The 22719-nt window shown below is 41.4% G+C and overlaps 1 protein-coding gene across 1 annotated transcript in view; it reads right to left on the reverse strand.

Moving 5' to 3' along the window:
• The window catches only part of RNF150 (ring finger protein 150), a 108108-nt gene that overhangs the window by 33797 nt on the left and 51592 nt on the right, over positions 1–22719 (reverse strand). The window contains exons 2-5 of the mRNA XM_066549465.1: positions 13919–14169; positions 7831–7902; positions 7352–7434; positions 1784–1880 (exon numbers count right to left, since the gene is read on the reverse strand). Of these exons, the coding sequence (XP_066405562.1) occupies positions 1784–1880; positions 7352–7434; positions 7831–7902; positions 13919–14169 (503 nt within the window). The remainder of the gene's footprint in view (positions 1–1783; positions 1881–7351; positions 7435–7830; positions 7903–13918; positions 14170–22719) is intronic.

A 22719-nucleotide genomic window follows, 5' to 3' on the forward strand; every position in this document is an offset into this window, starting at 1 on the left:
GGTACTTCTACACCTGCCACTACAGAGCTGTCCATAGGCAGTGAAATCCAGCCATGTAAACCAAAACTTCTACACATGGCCTCTGGGCATGTTTTTTGTTCCACTAGCTGTGCCCAGCCTCAAACAGCCTGTGGACATGCTTAGCCTTCAGCAGCAGCCAGTGAGGCCAGTGTCAGCCGTGTTCCGGGTGTAAATTCTAACAGCATGAAACTTTCTGGGAAGCCTTTAACATCTCACTGCAGGCCTCCAGAAAGCATTGCTCTGGTTTGCCTATATGCCCTGATTATGGAGCTGGACAAAGGGCACATTAATGAAGTGTTTGGACAGAAATGCGAAGGGGCCAGTGTGAGAGCAGCAGCGGTATGTGCTGTGGGATGCACAGGGAAGCCAAGGAACAATACACTGGGGAGGGAGAAGAGGTGTCAGAACCCGGGGTAACTGCTCGTGGCAGGCCTGTGAGCTGAGATAGAACCTAAGGAAATATTTCTGTATTTAAGCCTAGGTCAGAGATGTATTTGAGCCATCAGCAGAGATGCTGAATGGCAGAGCTAGCCTTCATTTGTGTATTGAAGCCTTCATTTGTGTATTTAAGCCTTCATTTCTGTATTTAAGCCATCAGTGGAGATGGTGAATGGCAGAGCTAGCCTTCATCTGGGCTTTTCATCCTAGACCCTGATTTAACAGCTACATCACCACTAAATATATTAAAGACAATATACACAATTAGCAGAAAAAGCAGCCAAACTGTTTTGATGCATTACCATAGCTACAATGCCCTCCTTCTTTTCTCCCACTTGCATGTTTTCAGTTTGGATTATATTAGGTTTATTAACATATCTGCCTGCAACCTGCTTCCATGAAACTGATTTCTCTGAGAATGGCTATAGCAGCTCCCCAGTATGTTCACATGAACTATTTTACTTTATAGAGCTCCTTCCAATGCGAACTGGTGCATCACTGACTGAAACTTGGGGGGCTATTTACAGCACCTGGTAATGCATCAGCTGAAGGGGTTTCAGTACTGAACTCCAGGAGCCTTGCACAGTGGGGGAGAGTGACTCACTCCTTCCCTGAGCTCTGTGATGGCTCCAGTTGGGAACGTGGATGGCAGACAGGACATACACCATCTGAATGCAAACACGCCACTGACAAAGATCCATTACTTTGCCGGTCTCTAACCACATTTGAATGTTCCAAATAACAAAGAGCTTAACAATTTCTTGTATGTCATGTGCTCCACCACATGCTTACTAACTGGGAGAAATGGCCCTTAACTGGAATTAGGAGTACAGACCTTACTCCAGATAGACTTTAAGAGAAATCTGACAGAAAAAGGACTCGCTTCCCCAGAATGAGCACTTAGTTGTCCTTGGTGAGTATAGCAGACAAAACTTTATTTGCAGACTTTCTACTTTCAGATTTGAACCGAGGGCATGATTAAAAAAATAAATAAAGCCAGTCCTGAAAGCTATGTGAAAGATTCTATAAATCCACCAAAACACCAGTGAACAATCTTCTGCTTCACCAAGCAGGCAGCCGCAGACACACAAATCCCAACACCCAACCAATGCCCATACACATGCTCTTCCTTGCTAATACTGGTGGGGTGCAGGACAGAGGGAGAGTCAGACATTTCCAATTGTGCTTCCCTTAATAAATCAATTAATTATTCAATAATATGGCGAAAAGAGGAAGAAGGGAACAGACAGGCAAAGGCTAGGGATATGCTCAGGTGGCTGGTGTTCCCCTTCTGCCCTGATGGGCTGCTCTGCAGAGTGCTTACCGGAATCCCTAGAGCTTTTAGAATATTCATTTTACACATCGGGCAGGTACGATGGTCTAGCAGCCAGGGGTCTACACAGGACTTGTGGAAAAGATGCCTGCAATGAAAACCAGGATATCTTAATTCAAATGCACCACAGCACAATTTACCACTTAGTACCAGATGATTGTGAATTCTTTTAAGCGAGAATGTTTCAGCTGGTGCAGTTTGTGACCTCTTCAAGGACTGCAGAACTAGGTCCTATGCACATAAGGCTAAAATGATTCCTGCAGCAACTCAAGCACATGTGCACATTTCAATGTGTTGGGAATAGAAGATGTACATACTTAGAGACTTAGGGAAAATACACAAAATGCATTAGCAAACCCGATAAATGTTAAAGGCTGCCAGTAAACAAAAGCTGCTTGCTGGAAAAGGTGAAAATCATGTTAGTTTTTCTTAATAGTTCTACAGACAAACCTGATTATACATAATTTAAATGTGAAGCCATTGAGAGTCTAGTATTTTTCAGGATAGAGGCATAAAGAAATAAACTGAATTAGAAAAAAACCAACTTTGCATTTAAACAGAAAAACCAGTACAATGCATTCATAAATATTCTCCCTGACTTCCCTGCTCTTTAGAAGCTGCCCATCAGAGAGAGCTCCTACACAATCCCCTGAAGGAATTGTTGTTAATCCTGTTCTGAGTCTGAAGCAGCTACCTGAGCCCTGTAGCTGCTGGGCACCACTTTTCCTAGACATTAATCAGGTGGAGCACCTGAAAGTTTCTTATTTAGCTTTGCCTTTAACAAACTGATAATGACTGTAGGGATCTTTAGTGCCTGTACCTGGCAGACTGTATTCCCTCTTGAGAGCATATTCTGTTACCAGGAATACAAGAAAACATTTCTTCACCCAAAGGGTGGTCAGGCACTGGAAAAGGCCACCCAAGGAAGTGGTATCTGGTTTGCTTGAGTTTTTTAGTTCAATGTTAATTCATTATGTCTTACCTTTCAGCTACATGAGATAATAATGAAATTGTTGTTAGTGATAGGTTTCTTTAATTATATAATCAAATTCATAAATACTCTTATTGGCAAACATTTGAAGCACGTTTGTGCAAAAATAATCAGTCCATTTACAAAACCTGAGATATTTATTAATCTCTCAGAAAACAAAACAGATTTCCAAAATCTGTTTAGAATAAAAAATACATAGTTTCCACCAAGACATTTTACCATGGACCAAAAAATTCCCTTTTGTTTTCAATTTCCAGCTTTGAAAGCCTCAGTCAAACTGGAGTTCATATTAGAGAATTTCATGATGTTTGTTCATCATCAAAAGCTTGGAACATTTTCATGCCTTAAAGACTTTAAAATCTGAAGTTCAGTGTTCCTAAAGTTGGCTTCAAAAACAATATTCTAAAATAAATCCTACCAATGCCAAGTAATTTAAAAACATGACAGATCTTGTCACTTTGCACATCTCAATACTAATTTAGCACAGTGTATTATGGCTCCATTAATTTCAGATTTAATATGTACTACAGAGGGAACTTGATTATTTGACAGAAATCCACAGAATAATGGAATGCTACTGAAAATCAGATGAAGATTTGCCTTTTAAAAATTTTTTACTGCATTATACGATTAGTGCTCTTATAATATCTGTTTTGAACATGTAACCATTTGTGCAGAAAAGCAAGGTGGCAGGCTTTGCAGATTTGGATTTGAAAGTTTATTAGGTATAGCACTCTGTACATGCTTATGGCATTCAACTAATTGTCAATTGTTTTATGTTCCAAATTCAAGCAAAAGAAACATACTCAGCATAAAGTATGGTGAGAGCAACTGCAGCATTTCACTGTCCCCCGGTAAGACAAAGATGTAAAAAGATCAACTGCAACAAAAATCCCTCCCTTTGCAGTTCTGACTGATGCAAGTTTTAAATGGAAAGAGACGATGGAGTCATCATGGGGGATTTCAGAAGTAATGACCCAAACAGGAAAACAGTAAGAGATGTTTCAAGCTCAGGCTCAGGACATGGCTTTGACAATCAAAGTCAAATCTAGAAAAAAATACAGATTTTTTTCCCTATTGTGTGCAACCACATTCATTACAAAATGATGTTGATTTGAAAAGTTTCTCAAAAGAACTGCAATTGATGAGTTGACAGAGAGGAAGGCGAGATGCTGTCACAGCCTCAAAAGGATTTTTATAAGGGAAAGGAAACAACTATTCCCCACCTCTCCCAGGGATGAGAAGCACAAAGATGTTGTTTAAACTGCAGCAAGTGAGATCCAGGTTACACAATAAGAAAGGCTTCACCACAGTCAAGGGAATGAAGCAGCACAATAAATTCCCAGGGGGTTTGCAGCCCTCATCCCGGGAGACTGCAGAGTGTGTTGGAAAAAGCTGCCAAGAACGACGTGTGCGTGCCAGGGCCCCTGTGCTGCTCCAGAGGTGCTGCCTCCCTGGGATCCCTCCTGCACTCCCCTGTGGCTGCACGGGGCTCAGCTCACAGAGCACAAAGCAAAAGAACCTCAAAGTCCCAGAGCATTCCATTTACTGCTATCTAAATAGCACTTCACAGTTTTTTAACTGGACGTTGCTTTTGCTCGAAATGTATGTGTGGTTTTTTTTAAAGATGCAATTTTAATCATACAAGGAAAAAAAGATCATGTTGCACTCAGTCCAAAATAATGATAATAATAATAATAATAATAATAATAATAATGCCGATGATGATTATTTTAGTACAACTATTGTAAAGTGTTCAGCTTGCCAACAATTTTGAGAGGCTTTTTTCCAGATTAAGGGAAACTATTCTCCTCCCAGCTTCCACTCCTAGTCTCACCTATGCAGAAAGAGAGGTACATCCCTGATAACCCCAAGAGAAACAGTTGCCTGGATTAGACCTAGGGCTGAAGTAAAGGATTTAGAATTTTTGTGAGACTGACTAGCACTGTAGTATCCAACAAGAAGGTTTGAGATTTTGGGGGGTGCATGTACAGTATTATTTGCTTCTGAGAAGGACAAAAGAAGATGATGAGGGTGAGAGGAAGGAATCAAAAGGAAGAATGTGTGTGATGAAATAATTTTCACAGGAAGCTAATAAAAAGAGAAAGCAGGAGTGAAAACTGAAATCACAGTTGTTCATGGAGTGAAGGTTCAGGGAAAAAGAATGAGTTGGAACAAGGTCAGAGAATGTGTTTGTTTGTGAAAGAAATGAAACGGCAAAAACAAGAACCTATGAGGCACTCAGCAGAGTTAAGGCTGAAAGAAATGCCTTCCTCTCTACAGAAGTTCAGTTAAGTTAGTAAAAGTTCAGTAAAAGGCACACACTGGGAGCAGCAGGACCAGTACCTTCTCCAAAGCTAGAGCTGAAAAGGCAATGGTGTTTTGAAACTGGAGATGGAAGATAAACAGAATGAAGTAAGGCTGTGACAAAGATGCCACTCCAGGAACAATGAACTCGGCTACATATGATCTTGTGTCAGTGCCCTTAAAGACAACTTCAGACATGTTTGCTTCCATTAAACTTAAAACCAGCTGCAAGTCAACACTTTTTACTTTTATCAAGTGTCATTCCTTATTTATTTAATACACTCTGCAGAGTGAAGTTTATTACTTCAGTCAGCTGTGGGAGCTACCTGATGAAGACACAGGGGAAGAAGCACGAGTTCACTTGTAATTCTCCTCCGAGCTTTCCAGAGTGGGGTACATAAAAACAGCTATCCAGAGCCAGCAGAAAAGAGAGGACATTTGGGAAAACAGCCCAAGTCCTAGTAAACATGTATATTTTTTTACTTCAGAGCTCATCCACTGCTATACTGGAGGTTTAATGAGGTTCCCATGTTAGAAAATGCACACGGCTTAACTGAGGATACTGGAGCAGGAAAACTACAGAATCTGAAGGTCTTTATCAAGATGTAACACTCTCCTACTCACTTCAAAGGAACAGAAATGAATCCACTTTTTGTTTTGGATGAGGAGATGAGATTGAAAACAGCAGAAAGAATCATGAGTTCCATTTCATAAGTTCAAACCTGTGCAAGTATGTAAAACACTGCCCTTGCAGTTTGTGTAGCAGGAAAGCCAGGGTTTGGTGAAATAGCTGCTTGAGAAACATCTTTGAGTTTTTATAACTCCAGACTGCTAAGGCTCAAACTGTGGGTATTTTACAAGACAGTTCTGCTACTGCTACCCTTTTAGCATGAGTCATTTTCTGAGTGACCTTTTAAGTCAGCCAAGAACTAAACACCACCTGTTAACTCTGTGTTTCCTGTTCACTCTGCTTGACACAACGCTCGTCGATGACAAAGGCTCATTGAATTATGAGGTGGGACACAAGTGAAAGCTAAAGCTTAGACATATATTTAAGCTGTTGTAGATCTACCTCAAAACATTGCCTGTCTCTATCATGCAAAATTTCCAAGCTTTATTCTGTTTCTGTACAAACAGGCTTGATGCCAAACCAAGGTCCACATTTTCTGGTAGTTTCTCATTTTTCTGTATTTCTGCTTCATGAAGTGATGTGTTTGTGTCTGCTTATAGAAAAAAAAAAGAGTTCACATGCAATTTGTCATTGTGGGGAATCTACAGTAGGTCAAATTTGTGATTAATCTGTTGCTTTGTGTTACCCACTTAGTGATGGCAGTAAACAGATTTAATGAATCACATGAACTAACAGAAATGGACAGCTTGTAACATTCAAATATCTACTAGGGTACAAAACAGCAGGAAAATAAACAAGTATTTTGGTTTCTCAAGCCAGTGAACATGACTCAGGAGAAGAAAGAAGTTCTATTGAAAAAATAGAATCTCTGCTCTATATGTGCAGCACTTTATATGTGTATTTCTATGGAAATCAAGCACTTGCTCTTGCTCTCCTAGGGGCAACTGATCCTAGGAAATTTTCTGAGAAATTGATTTCCTTAGAGAAATTTTCCATTAGGTAGCACTTCACAAATGACAGTACCATGGCACAAAGATGAATACAGCTGTTAGGGGTGGCTAGAGGCTGCACTCCTGTGCCACATCCCTGGGGGTGGATGTGCTGCACAGGGCATCTTCACACCAGGCATGTTTTAGTCCCTACATCTCTTTCTATGGCTGCGGATTTTTTCTGACAAAAGTCATCTTTTTCTCAGGCCCAGGACAGCAGAAGAAGCAGCTCAATGGGGAGCAGGAGGCTGCTCTATCCTTGGCTGCTGTGGCCAGGGCTCACCCTCAAGTCAGAGGCTAATCCTCCTAAGGCATTCATTTTAATTAAAAAAACAGTGAGGAAATTAGATAAATCAAAACTTTAGTTTAAAAATCCTACTGAAGACTTTATGATAGGCTCAGGTCAGACAAAATTTCTGACTACCATACGAAACCCTCAGGGTCTCACCACCATCACTAGTTTCACTTCATGTTGAATAAAGAGGCATTTCAGATATCTTTACCAACAGATTCGGAATAGGCCAAACTAATAAATTCACCCTTCCCTCCCCGAGTTCTCAGGTAATCTCATCAGTGTGAAACTGAGAGCAGAGACTGTCTTGAAGTAGAGATTATTACAACTAAAAGCACATTCAATTTACCTGCAAGGCAATATCCTGACAACATCATTGGGCTTGTAGCCTTCGATACAAACAGCACAGTTATCAAAGTCTGGCTCAGTCTCCTACAGGAAAGAGAATATTCATCGTATTTATTTTTTATTTTGTTAGCTAATCGCTTCATACAAGAGCCTATGTGACAAAGTAAAACAGTCACTGAAGCACATTGCAAATCCAGTAATGCATTTCACAAGCAGCAAGTCAGATTTTCTGACATGTTTCCAGCTGGAAACTTGCACTGGGAAGCATGCAGATTTAGTTTGTATGTTTTAACTTTCAGAATTTTTTGCATCTTTAACCAAATCACCCCCTCTCCACACTCAGTTTCATCCGTAACTTGCTTACAAGCACTCCTAGCTAAATAAGCAATTGGCATTTCTCTTCTGGCTCATTGCTCCAGAGGTCTGAAGGAATCCTCAGCACAGAGTTTAATTTAAGTAACAAGCATTTTGAAAAATTACCTTGTCACCTTTCCTGATGGTCCTGACTTGCAGCTTGCTGATTGCTTTCTTCGCAGCATCTCCAAGCCGGCGCTGCAATACAAAATTTACCCTTAAGCAAAGAGCATCTCTTCATGCACAAATCAAAACTTTTTCTCCCTAGGCATCTTAATAATTTTAAGAATGGAACATGGAACAGGATAGTGTATAAATAGAAACATAATAATTCATAAAAAGGGCACAATAGGTGTTTGACACTGCAGCAGTGTGTACCAAGGTAGGTAACAAGTCCATTATTTGGTTATCCTACTTCTTTCCTCTCTTTTTTTAATGACACTTGTTAAAAAAAAAAATACTGGGCAGTTAGCAGAGTGAAGGCTGAACTTTATTCTTACATGGTTCCATAAGTAGTTCATGATCTTAAGCAGGATACAACTTCGGAAAGTGAGCTGTTAAATTTTTTAACTACAAAAACTCTGAATAATCTCTCCATCTCTCCTGTCTCTTTTCCTGCAAGACAGAGCTGCCTATTTTATAAAAATGAGGTGGAAGCATCTGCAGTTTCTTACAGGTAAAGCACTATATATTCCTGCAGTAACATCCTGTCCATACATAAGCATTTACTCATTCTTTGCCTTTCTATCATTTCCTCCAGTGGACCATAAAGTGATTGCCACGTGATGTTTCTGACCGTTCTCCCGTATTTCCAAAACACTGTTACTGTGCTGGCAGGGTCACAGCCACCAGGATTAAAGTATGTAATAACAGCCTGACACAAAACACCCTGTCCTCAGACACTGCAAATGGACATGTCTGCTCCTTGCAAGAGGCTGGGAACACTGCAGGGCAGTGCACACAGTCACTGGTCAGCACCCTATGCTATGCAGCTCCTTCCTGTGTCAGTGCTCCAAGGACCTGGCTGCTCACTTGTGCTAATCCAGCAACAAGGCAGTCTGGAGGCAGACTCACAGGCTGGAAAAGTCTTTGGGAGGTCATGTATTCCCACCCCCTGCTCAAGGCTGGATCAACTTCAAAGCCAGAGCTGTGTTAGTCAAGTTTTGACTATCTCCAAGAAAGGAGATTTCACAACCTCTGTGGATAATTTGTTCCAGTGCTTAACCAATCTCAGCCTTTTTTCTTCTCTAAACATACTAATGGAATTTCCCTTTCTGGTAATTTGTGACCATTACCCTGTGCACTTCCAGGAAGAGGTTGATTCTGACTCCTCTCTGACCACCCTTTCTGCAGCTGGAAGCAGAGCCCTTCCTCCTCCTTGGCTCCCCACCCAGCTTAGTATGCTCCCTTCACCCCTCCTCAGATGCCACGTGCTTCTGCCCCCAGACCCTGCTTTGGGCACTCCTCATTTTTTCTATGCCTCTCTCACATGGTTTCATGCAGCAATGCCCACTCCAATGTTTTCTTTACAACAGTTCATGATACAGCACGTTCCAATTTGCCACCAATAAATGACTTGAACTCTTCCCTTCGCCTCCTTTCCCCAAACACATTTCCAGCCATGTGTTGCTAGGGAGAAGAGAGACTTAGGGCCTTTGGTGATCCAGAAGACATTCAACTTTCTGAGCTGGGAAACTCCAGTGCCAGAGTTCAGAGGGGCCTGTCAGAAGGAAGGGTTTCCAGCTGGAGGGGGTGAGAGCGTGCGGCCAAAAACAGAAGAAAGTTTGAGGTAATTTATAAGTTGAGACCTAATCACACAGATATGACCACTAAACCGCCACTTTGGTCTTCAGATTCAATTAAAATCACTAGATTAAATTTAGAGGTTAAGTTTCTTGGATTGGAAAGGCTGACAAAACACATGCAATATTGAAAGCAGAGTACAATTTTAGATCTGGCTAAAGAGGTGAAGACAATCTTGGCTATCAGGAGATTTACATATGAGCTTTCCAGCAACTTAATTATAGCATGTGAAGGAGTATCTTGTTAGACAGCATCTCTTTCTGTGGTCCATCTTTCTCAGAGTCTCCCTTAAATAAAAGAATCAAGGAGAGTTGGAAACATTTCTTGTCAGCTATTTGGTTCTTTAATGTAAATCAAAGACAGACTGATAACATACAGCCAGACAAGAGCCATTATGTCATGCTTCAGAAAGTGCTTGTGATCCCTTTTTATCATTATCATTACTTTAATGAATGAAATGTCTCAGTTCTTTTTTGCACATTCTTGAAGGGGAAAGGACAAGATTAAAAACTCCTGTACATCTTTGATTTGATTGCTTTCATGTTTGCTTTTTCTTATCTATCGTAAATAGATAAGTTCATAACTTACACGTAAATGAGAATAATTTAGTTTTTGAAAGAACAGGAATTTCTTGGTCTAAAGTAATAATTTCAAAGGATTCTCCCATCTGAATGCAAGGCATGCTATCAATAACCAATTATTTTTCCCAAAAGATAAGAGGCATTACAGCAGTTTAAGTGTTTAAAGTGAGGCTTAGAGATTTACAGTCATAAATATCATAATCTCATTAGCAATGCTGCAACATTCAGTAGTGGACTGGAAGGAGTTAAGCATGTCAGATGCAGTGGTCTTGAGGAGATGGCAATGCTCATTAAAAAGGAAGGACAGTCCCATGGAAAGGACCACTTATGTGTTCCTGAGAAAGTAAATGACCGTGGAAGCTGTGGAGGAGAAGTTACAGTAAGTGCTTCTCCCTTAATGGCCTTGCTGAACTATCATCTCTGCAAGGAGATCACCTTGTGCCTTGTGCAGAATGAGCTGCACCACCAGCATGAGGTAATGGACACATCTACGCACAGACAAAGGCTGCAGACTCCATCATGGGAAGCATCTTCCCAAATTGCTTCCAAGATTGACATCCCTATTCAGGGGCCCAAAACTCTCATTCCAAGCCACAGCCACCAGTATTCCTTCTCAGATAAATGCTCTACATGCTGACAGTCACATACTAAAGATTAACCTGGGACACACAAGATCCTCCTCAAGCCCAGTGCAATCACTACCTGCTTTGGCTTCCACTATCCTGCAAAACTTAAGGACTCCAACCAGTTTCAAAACGACTGTGTAGAAAGCTTCCTCTGAACAAGAAGCCAATGGAAAGAAGGGACATGGAAAAATGTGGTAAAGAAGTCTGGCACTGAAACATCATCCTCTCTTCATTTTCACATCTCCCAAACAATAAAAAGAGAGCTCTACTATTACTGGTGAAATATGAAAAACTCTGACAGACTGACAGGGTGGGTTTGTTGTTGTTGTAGCTGTTTTTAAGTCTGTGCCCTGGCTGTTACAGGGCTGTAACATCAGGTCATATTTTGCTGAATTATTTCTGGAACTTAACTTGTCATGTAATTCTAATTCTGCTTCTAATTTGCTCTACAATGTGATATTTCTTGATTTAAACAATTTCCACAGCCTTTTACAAAGTCTCTCAATTCTCTCATCTTCAGGAGCCCTCCAGGAACAAGCTGCTGAGGAAACAGATTTTCTTACACAAATTTATTCTCTTCATGTCGAAAAGATTCATCATCAAGGCAACCACAAACCTCCTGCACATCTCGTTAGGTGGGAAAAAAGGTTCAATCAACGTGAATATTATTAACTATCTTCTACTTCCATATGTAATGTACAGTTGTCTGTGCTAGAGGTACTCTTAAAAATTAAATGTATTAAAATAAAAAATGATATCTCACCACGTTTGTAGCTGACACCCTGGCTGTAGGTGCACAAGCCCATAGTGGAAGACAATTCTGTGCTCCACTGCATTGATCCTCAGCCAAGTGGGGATGAATAGACCCTGGCATTCAGCAAGAATCTTTGAATTCCTGATTCTCCACTCATCAAAATCAGGCACCTAATTGGAGTAAGCTGTGTCTTCCTTCTGGCCTGTGAACTTAGATTTTGCACACATGATGAGTAAGAGTGGTGGCTGAAGATGTAGATGGACTCTGTCCAGGTTTCATCTCACTGTGGAGTCACAGGAAATGATTCCAGGAGATTTTTCAGTCTTTCTAGCTGCCTCTCTCAATAGCTGGACTCATTGCTTTCTTGATGGTAACTAAATCACTTTGTTTTGGATTTACTGCTTGCTCAGAAACTTACACCTAGTGAAAGAAGGGAAGCGGACCTGGAGAGTCACCAGATAGAGAAGGACTAGACAAAAGTGTTTATGAGGCCTGACAAAAGGACAGTATGATTTTAATCAGAAATTTGTGATCCCATCCTTGAACCACAAGAGAATGTGCCAAAGAAAAAGAAAACCCAGAACCTGATGGAAAACAAAGAGGAACACTCACGGGAAGGGCAAGAGCAAGCTGAGCTCTTCTGAACAACCTACATCATTATATTCCGTAGCCAGGACTAAAAGAAACAAAACTAAAAAGCCACAGCAACCCATCAACACAAATAATAGAGTTTTGTTTGTATTTGTTACTGTTTTCATATGGAAAGAGCTAATAAAGAGACTAGATGTCAGACAAAACTGTATGAAGAAAACTGCATGAAGACTTTTTAGGTTGCCCCTTATAATTGCCCAGTTTTTCCCTTCAAAATAATAATATTAATAATTAATAAGATGTAATTACTTAGGAGGCATCCTTTCTAATTCTTCTGAAGAACAGAACTAGTATAATAACCAAGTTGTTAAAACCTCTCCATAGGACAACTACTTGTGCACACGTAGGTCTCATTCAAACTTTGGAAAGAAAATACTGAAAAGGAAATATGTTTGAACGTACAAACACATCTGTTTCAAACTATAACATATTACCTGAAGGAACTTCCTATTTTGCTGAGTTTCATGTTTATGTATGTCTATTTACACTGCTAAGCTGCCTGTATAATTACTTGACTGAAAGCACACTTACTCACACACACAAATTAGGCACGCATGTGGCTTCTGCAGACAAAGCATCTAAAAATTATCACAGACGTTGCAGTCACAGTGAATCTGCTGCCAATGATGTTCAAATTCCAGCTGGGATAGTCTCGTTCTTGCTATCCAAAATTCCAGACTGTATATTTAAATGGAAAATACATTCTTTCTGTCTGTAAATACAGAGCAGCTGCTCTCTATCTCAGAGAATGCCTGAATTTCATTGGGGGAAGGCGAGGGGTTCCTACACGTCAAGTATTTGTTACAGAGGGTGTAGCAGGGCTTTTCTCTACCAAGTGATAATTCATACTCTGAGTTTTACCTTTCCTGCAGAATAAGCCAGGTAACCCTCCTGGTCCTGACAGTAATTTATTGAGAGTTCAGAAACCTCTCTGAATTACAGTGCATTTTCTACAGTGCAGTAAAATGGTTATCTCTTCAAATTTCATATGTTGATAACATTTTCTACTGTACCATTAGAGTGAAATGTACAAGCCTCAGCTTCCCAGTTCTGCTGAGACAGTTGCATCTGGCCAAGAAAATATTAAATTTATTATTATTGTTGCTATTATTATTCACTGCTGAACTACATAAAGTTGGGCAGTGCTTTACAAAACCACTGCTACTGACTTGTCTTGAGCTCTATAGGCTTTTTATCTCTGTCAAGGGCTTTGGACAAGATGCCAAAACCAGTAACAATGCTTTAATACCATTAGTGGCTATCACTACAGTCCTGTTCAGTGATCATTGTCAAATTAAGAGTGACATATTTGTCTTTCTAGCCCAAGATCCTTCTAAGGAAGCATTAAAATGAGAATAGGTTTTTTTTTTCCCCTTTCCTCACTCATCAAGAACATTGCTTGACACACACATACCTCACAATGTTTTAGTCAGCATTTTGATCCCAAGGGTCTTTAGTTATATACATTGCTATGACATTTGACTATATGTACCACAACAATATTTTCACAAATAAACATCACCTTTCTGTCTATTGTTTTGTGCTTTGCATAAGGAAAACAACCTATAATACACATACATTATTAATTTCTGTTTTTTCTTGAATCCCATCTATACTGACATAAGTTTTGGATTTTCCCAGTCACAGTCATTTTAATATTCCTATTCTTTTCACTTTCTTGGGCTTTCTTTTGGTTTTCTGTTTTTACTACACATAGACAATTTCTTTCACTTTTACTTCTACAATAAATCCCGTGGTGATCTTTTGGAAACACAAACAGTTACTCCAGCCCTGCTCACCTGATTTCTGTCTCTGGCATTTGCGTAGCGGAATCTCTGGATGTAGTAGAAGACCAGCCACGCCAAGGAGATGATCATCAGCACAATGAAGGAGATGGAGACGAACACCACCGAGGTCCGGCTGACGTACTTCTGCAGGTTGCGTGTCCCGATGGTTATGTACATCATCACAGTAATGTTCCTCTCCAGGAGGCTCACTATCTCTTTCCCTTTGGGCTCAGGAATCATTATTGCTACAACATCTTCTAAGCCTATCACACAGAGAGAGAAAAGGAACCTTAAGTAAATCAAGTGATCACCAAAAGGCAATCATAGAATCACACATTATCCTGAGTTGGAAGGGACTCACAAAGATCACTGAAGTCCAAATCCTGGCCCTGCATTGGACATCCCAAGAATTCCACCATGTGCCTGAGAACTTTGTCCAAATGCTTCTTGAACTCTGTCAGGCTTGCTTCTGTGACCACTTCCCTCGGGAGGTTGTTCCAGTGCCCAACTATCCTTTGGGTGAAAAGTCTTTTCTTAGTATCCAACCTAAATCTCCCCTGACACAACTTCATGCCATTTCTTCGGGTGCCATAACTGCTCACTTGAGAGAAGAGATCAGTGCCTGCCCTGCTGCTTCCCCTCCTGATGAAGTTTTAACCGCAGTGAGGTCTCCCCTCAGTCTCCTCCTCTCCGGGCTGAACGGGCCAAGTGACCTCGGGCACCCCTCACACAACTTCCCCTCAAGGCCCTTCCCCATCCTCGTGGCCTCCTTTGGGCACTCTCTAGTGGCTCCATGCCTTGTTTCCATTGGGGCACCCCACAGTGCCCCCAGCACTCGGGGTGAGGCCGCCCCGGCGCAGAGCAGAGCAGGACAATCCCCTCCCTTGCCCAGCTGGCCGTGCTGTGCCTGATGCCCCCAGGACACAGCTGCCCTCCTGGCTGCCAGGGCACTGCTGACTCACACCCAGCTTCCCATGGAGCAGCACCCCCAGGGCCCTTGGCACAGCGCTGCTCTCCAGCCTCTCATTGCCCGCTCTGTCCCTGCAGCCAGGGCTGCCCCATCCCAGATGCAGCATCTGGCACCTGCCCTTGTTGAACTCCCTATGGTTGGTGATTGCCCAGCCCTCTGATTCATTCAGCTTTGGCAAAAAAAAGAACAAGAAATCTGTGCTTCCTTCTGCTCTTCCCTCCTGTTTACCAAGAGGGAAGTCAGATGCATCTGGTGAAGGTTTCAACTGAAACCAGATACACAATGTGTTTCTACGTACTAATCTTGGTGACATACGTAAAATGTGTTCCATGGGTTGACATAAGCACAGATTTCTAGCACTACTGAGGCTTATCTGGATGACAGTGCTGTAAACACTGCAAAAAGAGAGGTACACTGCATCCAACACTCCATATCCATTTATGACAGTCTGTTTTGCGGGGTCATGAGTCTGTCAGAGAAGCCCCTCCAAACTCTGCATTCAGATCAGAAACACTTTCAATCATAGATTCCCACACGGTTTCACAACCAGAATACACCAAAGCATCACTGCTCTTGCACCAGGCTGGCAACCAAAGAGCAGCTCAACATGTTCCCAGTGGCTCCCCACAGCCCAAGGCCATACAGCAATTTGTGACTCTTTGCCGTGAGCTTGACTCTCCAAGTGATAAAATTTACAGTCAAGGTCACTGTTTAATTCCACAAAAAATTGCCTCTGCAGCCCAGATCAGCCCCTGACATAGCATGCAGCATGGCTCCACAAGGATGCACGTCAGCACTGCTGAGGCAGCAAATTCCCACTAATGGGATGAAGCAGGGACTTCCTACAATCCTGCCAAGCCTTCTGTCATGACCCTGTGAACTGGGCCCTCCACTGATCTAGCTGTCCTCAACTTTACACTGGTTTTCCCCTCTGTACAGCACTTTTTGATGTTACTTGCATCAGAAATTGCTGAAAGTATTTTCTTTTTAATTTTAAATCCCCTGTGTGCATGAAATATATGTGGTCTGAAATTATCTGGGAATCACCAGGTTGTTAAATGCCTTTAATGGCCTCACAAATAAATGATCACTGCTTTACAGTTTAATATTAGGGATATTCTGTTCTTTCACTTCATGGAACAAGCATGTAGACAATTTTTACACCTAAACTATGTTTTGCAATAGTCAATTGTTCTAAGTAGCTAAGGACAGACAGGGTGTATTGTAATGTAAAAATGTGCTAGCAACAACAGCAAATGAAATGATCACAAGCTGGCATTTAGAAAGGTAAAACTGGGAGTGTCTGAACTCAAAGAGCTGTGCTGGGGTGGGGCCTCAGAATTTGCCATGAAATCCAGGAAATCGGCTGATGTTGTTAATCCCATGGCTGTCTGTAATTTTACTCTGGCAGGAGGAGAAAGCACTGCAGTCACGGGGCATTCATGGAGATGGGAAGGGATCACTCGGCCACAAATGGAGGTGTGGGAGGGTGACTTGCATTTTCAACAGCATCCCTCTCCCTCCAAGCTGGTACCCAATGTTCAGCACTGTATCCTGGTCTTCAAAGTCCAGCTCAGATGTTTCTTCACTAAGAAATCCTGGGAGGTATGGACCAGGTTTTCAAATGGATTTTGATGCTGAAGGCCATGAGGCGTTTGGCAAGACTTTGGATATACACATGGGGGTGGTGTTCAGCAGAAAACCTTAATTGTGGTGGAAACTTCATAAAATTCTGCTGGGTGCCTGCATCAGCTGGAGGCACTGAAATAGCTGTGGCAGACTGCTGCTACTCAGAGAAATCTGCCATGAAGCTGGGAACTGAGCCCTCGTCTCTCAAGGCTCCGAGCACAAGTGCAAACACCACCCCTCTTTCTCTCAAGAGGCTTCCCATCATAATACTTCCCTGATTATGAACAGGTCACTCAATGAATAGAGAGGATCAAACGTTTGGCTGAGTCAGGAGTTTTAGATATTCATGACTGGAAACTTAACCTTCCTGCTGATACTATAAAGCATTACTGTTTTTCAGCTATTCCCCTTTATTTTTTTTCTAGCAAGAGTCTACCATCAGCAGTCAAGATAAATCTAGCCTTGCAACTCTTCTGATACCTATTTATTACAAAAGGCTAATGCAAACATTACCCTAATGGCCTAGGGAAAATTTGCCAAGTCTCAAAGTGGCTGAGAAGGGCACTGGTGCCATGCCAGTAATTTTCCTGCAGTCAAAAAGAAAAATTGTCTGGAGCAGGGCTTAGCTGTCCACATGACTTCCTTTGTTCTTTTCTCCATCTTAAAAAAAAAATAAAAATCATTCTTCAGGAAAACTAAAACACCAATCTCATGCATAGCCAAAAAAAAAACCCCACAGTGAAAAATTCCACAGCCAATATTACTGAATTTAATCAACTGCTCTCAAAAGCCACCACTCTGTCCAAATGGCTTATCCAGTACTGACCTTGAACATCATGGTCAGTACAACCTAGGACGCTGCATGGATATCACCTGAAAGCCCATGAAAACGGAGATAGAGACAAACCCAGCAGAAAACACAGGTAGGATCTTAACAATTTAATCATCTTGAATCTTGCACATCTTAAAAAACTTTAACAATGTGTAATGTGTTTAACTATGTTCAATTATATTATAGTTTAATATAGATTTAATATATTTCTGGGCACAGGACACTAAGCAAATTGCCATGGATATACACTAAATAAAACTTTTTCAAAATGCAATGTAGAAGACTATTATTCCAAGAGGAAAACAGCTGCTTTTACTTATTCAAACCCTTAATATATTAAAATTTCAGGCTATCTGGTTATTTTCTTGGAAAATATTATCACTTGTAATGAAGAATTGTTGGAAAAAATAACCAGAGCGGTGACAAATAACAATCAGATTTTTTTTTTGTTTTACTGATTTTATGATAATTTCTCCAAGACATTATAGAGAATGCTATTTATCAATCATGCTATTAAGCCATGTTTTAAATCTCAAATATGTTCACATTAGGAAGAAAATAAAAGAAAAATAAAGTAATTTATAATTTATTTTTCTTTTATCCCTTTTTAAACAAAATATTTGTAATATCTCAGTTTCACATAAACTGCAACATATGTAAAAAGTATGCAAATTAAAGAAAGGAAATAACATAACGAGACATCAGTGTAAGAGGGGCATTTTTATGCCCCAGTACACATTTTCTCAACAGATTTAAAAAAGAGAAAGGATCTAGTAACATGTACTGATGCTTCCCTGGCAAGTTAAATGCTACCCCTGCCTTTCATTAAACACACCCACAGTGGGAACTGCATTTTGTGGCACTCTTGTTCCCTAACACATTTCTTTTCTTTTTCTGGCCAACATTAATGCAGAATTTGACATGAATTTTTAAGCAGCTGTCAGGATGAATCAGAGATCCATAAATCAAATGTATTTAGGCTGCAGTGAATGGATTTTATTCTTCTTTTTTTTGGCTAGGAAACATTTAACATATCAGTGCTCTCTCCTAACGAAACAAGTAAGGCAGAAATTACAGGCATTTGGGATGATTGAAGTCCTTTTACCTTGCTGAAGCCTACCTGCCTAATCGAATATTTCTGGGTGGAGAAAATGCGTGCTTTGGAAAAAGATCCAGAAGACCCTCTCCAAACCCACCCTCCCCATGTAGTACTCGGCCATGGAAATACATTTCAGCAGGTAAGACTTCATGCCAAACCTGCAAACTTCAAGGGTAACCATCTATTCACTAGTGACAGAGGAAATGAAAGACTTGAGTGCAGTAACAGTGGCTTTTGTAGCAGAAAGGAACAAGTTTTACACCCAGAAGATGTACATAAATGCTACACCTTAGCTGCAGGCTGTGCTTACAAACCTGTGATATTCCTTGATTTTGCTCTGGGAGCTTTCAGAGGTGACACTAAACACAGTCCTCTCTTCTCATTAGCAGTCAGGCCCAGCAGTGGCGGGGCTGCTCTTTTAATGCTTTGTCAGTTTTTGATGGAGACTCTAAAACGTGGTCTTTCTGACACATTTTAGAATAGGCAGTTTAATTCTTCATGCTTGGCAACAGCTAGAAGTCAGTCAGAGAAGTTAACTGAACTATTTGAATAGAATTTCAATTGGGGAGGCATATAGAGTCTTCTCTCCAAGATATCCTACCAAGATATAAATAAAGATTTGTCGGATATTGTAGAACAAACTCAAGAAGTAAAGATTTTTTAAATGAAAATCCAAATACTATTCTGAATTCAGAAATTGCCCTGACATTGCCCTGAAATTGCCCAGTGTTCAATCTGACTCCAAGCCCAGGAACAGAAGCTTTACAGGAAGGTGCAAGAGCCTAAGAAACTCTTCCCTACTTCTTGAAGAAATGATTTTGTTTTTAGGAATCCATGTCAGTAACCAGCAGCCATTGTAAGGATGAAACAGACCCAAATCTGACAAACTCCACATCCCACCCAGGCTCAGCCTGCAGTCCGTGGCAGCCCCAGGCAGTGTCAGGGAACTCAGTGATGGTGGTGGTGCTTTCTGGGAGCTCAGCAGTGCTCCCTCTGCATAAGGACTCACTGTGCTGCCAGCCACTGAGCTCTCCTGCCACAGCTTGTGCTGCTGCCTCCTCCCCTGGCAATGGATTTTGCGCTATGGTCTGGATGATGGGTAATATTTTAAAGCAAAATTTGGAGCAAAGAACAGACATTTGTTGAAAAAAATACTATTTTTTTTCCTCTCCAGAACAGCAACTCAGCTGAAAAATTACTGCTGAAGAGAACGAAGAGGACTCCACGGTGATGGTGCTGCGGTGATTGTCTAAGCTACAGCCAAGAACAGTCTGTTTGGCCATCAGAAGATACTACCTTGTGATGCAGATCTTGCTCTCTTTGAAAAGAGTATTGCTTTATATTTGTGTTTGGCATCTTTCCAATGAAGTTACATGAGAAATGGTATATAGCTTAATGAGAATGCCCATATGAATTGCCCTAATATCACGGAATCATAGAAAAGTTTAGGACCCGACCTTCCCGCCGTGGGTAGGGATGCCATTCATTAGATCAGGTTGCTCAGGACCCCACCCAAGCTGGCCTTGAACTACTATCTCAGTTGCAAAATGTGCCCTTGAAGTACTATCTTCATAATTGCAACAAGGGTTCCAAGTCTTTATGACCATCCACTGAGAGCTCAAGTTCAGTTCTTCTATTCTGCACGGCGCAATTATAAATTGATCAGAATAACAGCTGATACCTGTTTTTCTTAGAAAAACCCAACAACTTAGCCTTACATTATGTTTTTGCGAACTCAAAAAGTACATTTGAAAATCAAAGCAATATTTTTAAAAATTTGATCTCTGAGCTTCACCCAATTTGGAGAAGAAGAAGAAGCATAATATTGTTTAAACAATGCCTAGACACTTATGTAGGCAAACAGGGAAATATTACATTACAGGTAAGAAATCAAAGTGGGTTTTTACCCACAGGACTGCTCCCTGCAGGAACCTTTCCCTACTGGGCATTCAAGGCATTGGCCTCAAATTGAAGTATTAATAAATGATACTACAGGAAAAACATTGGCAGGAGAAGAGCAATATACAGTAAGTGGCAGTAATACACAGTCAACACATCATGTGTCACAGGTGAATGACTACAGGCTGTCATCTATAATCTCTTACATAAACTGTCTCAGTGCCAGAGGACTGGAAAGGACACTAATTTCTAATGAGGTTTCATAACAGATGTGGGCAGCTTGTCCAAAGTTATTCAGTGAGATTCCTCACCTAAGACTCTTAAGCCAAAAAGGCGGTTCTGCATAAAAGAGGAAGGGCCTCACATGAGAACATGAGGGGTTAAAACACAGGATCTAGGTGTTCAAAACATCCAAGAGCAGCTAGGTACAAAAAACATGTAGGGATCACAAACTGCTGAAGGCTGGGAGAAGCATTCTGGATAGGCAGGATTCAATGTTTACCCCGTGCTTATTCTCCTCCCTATGCAGCTGCTGTTCACTATTATGAGAAACATCATCTGAGACACACAGACCTTGGGTCTCAAACCATAGATTTGCTTTCACACTAACTGGGAACTGAAAGTTTTAACTCCTGGAGAGAGAAGAAAGATTAATTCAAATCACGACACCAAACCAACAGGGCCAAAGTCAGAGGTCTGATTATACCAAGAAGTCTCTGTCTAAGCTGAAATAGGGAAACCATACCAGTTTCTGAGACCAGTGATGAACGAGGAAGGGCAGGGGCTGAGGCACTTGGTACCTCTTGCTTTTCAAAGCCCCAGTGAGGGAGTGAGCCAAGGCAGAGGGGTGCATTTCTGATGTGGAGGCAGGAGGGTGGGCCGATGGCTCTGAGCTCTGCACCACATGCCCAATGTCCAGCTTCCCCCACAGGAGTACGAACACAGCATAAAGCAGAGGTGACTGCATCCTCCATCAACCCTCATGCTGAACATCACACTTGGGTCCTGCAGATGGGCCCAGCCACCTCTTCTCTCAGTGCCATCCCAGAAGGGTGTTACAGTCACCAAGGGCAAGGGGCTGGCGAGGTTTTAGGCAGGATTTCAGCCTGCAGTGTGGGAAAGCTGCAGAGCAGGATGCAGATGCCTTTGTCCACCCACTTCTGTGATCCACAGGCACTGCCATCCCCCAGGTACCCCCATGCAGCAGCCTCTGTGCCCTCACGCCCTGTTGGGTGGAAGAGGAGAGATGCCAGCAGAACAGCAAAGCAGGAATGCTGCTGTTCTCTGTTCCCACTGCTAAAACTGAGACACCTCCAGGGTGTCCAGCCTGAGAAGAAACAAATGCAGGGGAAGGCCAGAAGCAAATACAGCCTAGCAGCTCATAGCGCTGTTTATGTGGATATCAAGGTATTGAAGCTATCAGAACACAAGATTTCACCATATAAGAGCTTTTCTTTTTTTACTCTAGAGCCCTTGCTTTGCAATGATGTAGGAGCTTTCATCTCCTCCCACCAACATTTCCAATTTGTTTCCCTTGTATGTTATAAAGCAGAGGGAAATTTCCTTCAGCTTACCGTCTCACTCATTTCCCACTTCACCTTGGCACTGCTAGCCCTCGCCTTGGTCCTTTACCCATCTCCCAAAACATTTAACTATAAATCAGGTTTCCTTTAAAAGGCAAATGCAGCAACCATGGAGAGAGCAGTGACACCTTTTCCCTACAGCACTGCAAAACGAAATTCTTTTACACAAACCATTTTTTTTCCTTCGACAATCTTATTGCTATGAAACACTTGTTATTGCAGAAGCACAAGTATCTATTAAGATAATTAAGTAACACATAGGGAAAAAAGATGTACTGATGTAAATGACTGACTACAGTATTTAAGTAAGGAATATAAAAGTTTGTTATTCTCCTCAATTGGACAACAGCAACCTCCAGCAGAGCTGCTCTTGGTTAACTTCTTTTTGATGCTAAATCAAGGAGAGGCAAGATGCTTCTGACTGTGATCTTTCCTGTGGAAAGCAGCTTCAGACACTTTATTGCTGTTTAGGGACAAAGAAATTTCTGTTCATGTTTTTGCAATCGGTGCTGATCTTGCCAAGGCTGTAAGAGCTCAGAATATATTGACTTTCTCTAAATGTTAGGCAGCAACTGCAGCAAAGGAAAAAGAAGTAAACAGCTACAAAGCTCACAGAATCAAATTCAGCATAATAGCTGCATTTTTCCTGGGCCTCTTTCCTACAGTATCAGCTTGTCAGCCTGCTGAACTAACCAGTGCTAATGAACCAATGTAGTGATACATATTCATACTTAATTACAGCAAACAGGTTGTTCTTCAAGAGGCTTTCTTAGGTCCCAGCCCAACCTAAAGCACAAATTG

Source organism: Molothrus aeneus, chromosome 4 (assembly GCF_037042795.1).
Source record: "Molothrus aeneus isolate 106 chromosome 4, BPBGC_Maene_1.0, whole genome shotgun sequence".
Classification (NCBI taxonomy): domain Eukaryota; kingdom Metazoa; phylum Chordata; class Aves; order Passeriformes; family Icteridae; genus Molothrus; species Molothrus aeneus.